At 46.1% G+C, this 2,720-nt stretch overlaps 1 protein-coding gene across 1 annotated transcript; it reads right to left on the bottom strand.

Moving 5' to 3' along the window:
* Nucleotides 1–316: 316 nt before the first annotated feature.
* LOC120865716 (40S ribosomal protein S15a) lies at nt 317–794 on the bottom strand. Its single transcript, XM_040243037.1, has one exon. The coding sequence runs from the start codon at nt 750–752 to the stop codon at nt 360–362; it is 393 nt and encodes a 130-aa protein (XP_040098971.1). The 5' UTR covers nt 753–794; the 3' UTR covers nt 317–359.
* Nucleotides 795–2,720: the final 1,926 nt, after the last annotated feature.

The raw sequence follows: 2,720 nt of genomic DNA, 5'->3' as shown, positions 1-2,720 counted from the left end.
GGCTGCGTTACACCTACCACTGCAAAGGGGTTGGGGTTGCCTTTTCCTTACGACTGCTGCACAGCTGAGTGTATAGGCTCCAAGCTCAGAACCTATTACAGTTAATCGACTTCCACATTTCCTCCAGACTGTTTCCATCACAATCCTAAATTGTCTCTAACTCAGGCTTTGACTTACTTTTTCAGTGAAGATCACAGACAAGCCTACCCCAGCCATAGCTAGAATGAATACTTTCTAGGAAAATGTGTTTTCTCTATGGATGCTCGGTTTTCCTCCTGATTCAGAACTCGACCACAGCGATCTGTAGGCCGTTTTCTTTTTTTTTCCTCTGAGGCATTTTATTTGTAGGTATTACATCCCTAGAAAAAGAATCCAAGGATTTTCCCTCCTGTATGTTTTCGTCTTGCTTCTTCATGGTCCATGATGCCAGCTGAGGTTGTCAGTACAATGAAACCAAACTGACGGGATGGAAACAGGTTATTCTGCCATTTTTCTAGATCTTTGAGTTGTACATCAAATCTGGGGCTGATCACACCACACTTATTTAGCCTGCCTGTGAGGTTCACAACAATTTTCCCAGCCCTGTGATCATCAATGATTTCAAATTCGCCAATGTAACCATGCTTAATCATCACTGTTAGAAACCTGATGATGACTTTGGAGCACGGCCTAATAAGGACCTGGCGTTTGCCTCTCTTCTCGGCATTGTTGATACTCTTGAGAGCATCTGCCAGGACATTCATGCGCACCATTATGGCGGCACGGAAAGATGGCAGAAAGAGGACGGGAGGGGCGAGCGCACGGAATTATGTGTAGGCCGTTTTCTAAATCTCCAACTCATCTGGGTAAATTTAAAGAACAATATATTAATAAAAATAAACTTACTTGGGGGGCTGTCAAAAAGTAAAATAAACTTACTTGGTCACGATCTTGGTATAATTCAGCATCTTTACAAATCACCTAATATCTATACCAATATTATAATATGGTTTGAGTTGGAGAAAGTATTGGCAAAACAAAAGAAAAGCCGTGGTTCTGAATATGGTCAGACGGGTCCAAGCATTGTGTCCCCAGAAAGGGAAAAGGCATCTCTGCTTTATCTTGCATTCATTAAGAGCTAAGTGCTCTCGCACATTTTTGTTTGGTGGCCAGGGATCTCAGTGATTACCACCTGAACTTGATGAATCAGACTCTAAATATTAAAAATGTCCCCGCAGGCAACATCTGTTTCTGCCATTTGTCCTTTTGTGACTGGAGACTCAGACCATTTCTGGGCTCAGACTCCCAGGCTCTTATCTACCCTACCAGTCCTCATCTTTAAGGGATTATCCTTCACAGAGGTTGCCTCTGCCCTACAAGGGCACACAGGGAAATCTGCGAATATACAGGCCCCGGAGAGATTCTCAGGGCCGAGGGTCCCTGAGCTGTGGGTAGCTGACCTGATGGATGGTCCCCTTTTCTCCCGCAAGGGTACAGAGTTTGAGAAGATGAAAGACGTTCTGAAGATGGATGGCAGTGATGGTTCACAACAGTGGGGACATACTAAAGCCATTGAGCTGTACACTGTATAACTGCTTAAAATGGTGAATTTTATGTTATTTAAAATATATTGTCGAAACATCTCTGGAAACTTACATATCTTCCTTTGGAAACTGGAAAAGTTCTGCTCAGGCTGTCCACAGCGTTTTAGCTTGTTTTGAGAGGAATCCCGTTTGCTCTTTATTGAAACCCAGCAAGGCAGTGGCTCCGGGGCAGGGCTGTGGCCACGCCCCTAAACCCCTCTCCGCTGGTCCTTCCCTCCGCTTACCCGCTTGCCCCCTCTGACTGCAGCGCGGAGCTCAAGCAGCTCTTTGTTTGAACACCTCCATTCCTTCTGTCCCCAGGACTGGGTCATGAGCTCCTCAAGCATTCTCTTGGGCTGCCTTCCAACCTGCTTAAGCCTCTGTCTTAACTATATTCAAGTCTGTTTCCTCCCTTCCTCTGACATTTGCCAACCTCCCTCACTTGCCTCTCACCCTTGAAAAACAAACCCCGAAATGAAACACAAACAAGTCCTGGTACATTTTATTCCGCTTGCATTGAACCTTACTACACCAAGTTAAAACTGAAATCTTCGTGAGATCACAGTTTCATTCAACAAATGTTACTGCACATCTGCTAGCGGCAGGGATTGAGTTTAGCGGGGAGACTATAAAGACACAATTATGCTTCCCAGGTGGCTCAGTAGTAAAGAATCTACTTGCCAATGCAGGAGATGCAAGGATGCAGGTTCGATCCCTGGGTGGGGAAGATCCTCTGGAGGAGGAAATGGCAACCCACTCCAGTATTCTTGCCTGGAAAATTCCATAGACAGGGGAGCCTGGTGGGTTACAGTCCTTGGGGCCACAAAGAGTCAGACACAACTGAGCAACTGTGCACACACAAGACACAATTTCAGTCCTTGTGAAGTCTGTGGTCCAGCGGAGGAAACAAATACTCAGGAAATTACAACCCGGAGTAAAAATGCAACCGGAGAGGTGAGCACTGGGTGGGGTGGGGTGGGGCGCAGAGGCTGGGGTGGGGTGAAGGCACACGACCCAAGAAGGGTATTCTAGAAACAGGAGACAGTGTGTGAGGAGCCCCAAGAGCAGCAGGAAGCGCTAAAACAGGGCATGTAACCAGATAAGTCTTCCTTCTGGTTCATGCAGGATAGGAAATGCAGCCTCTGAATAAAACTGCTT

The sequence above is a fragment of the Oryx dammah genome, unplaced genomic scaffold (assembly GCF_014754425.2).
Source record: "Oryx dammah isolate SB20612 unplaced genomic scaffold, SCBI_Odam_1.1 HiC_scaffold_7, whole genome shotgun sequence".
Taxonomy (NCBI): Eukaryota; Metazoa; Chordata; class Mammalia; order Artiodactyla; family Bovidae; genus Oryx; species Oryx dammah.
Note: the sequence above shows the minus strand (reverse complement) of the source record. Positions and strands in the feature narration are given on the sequence as shown.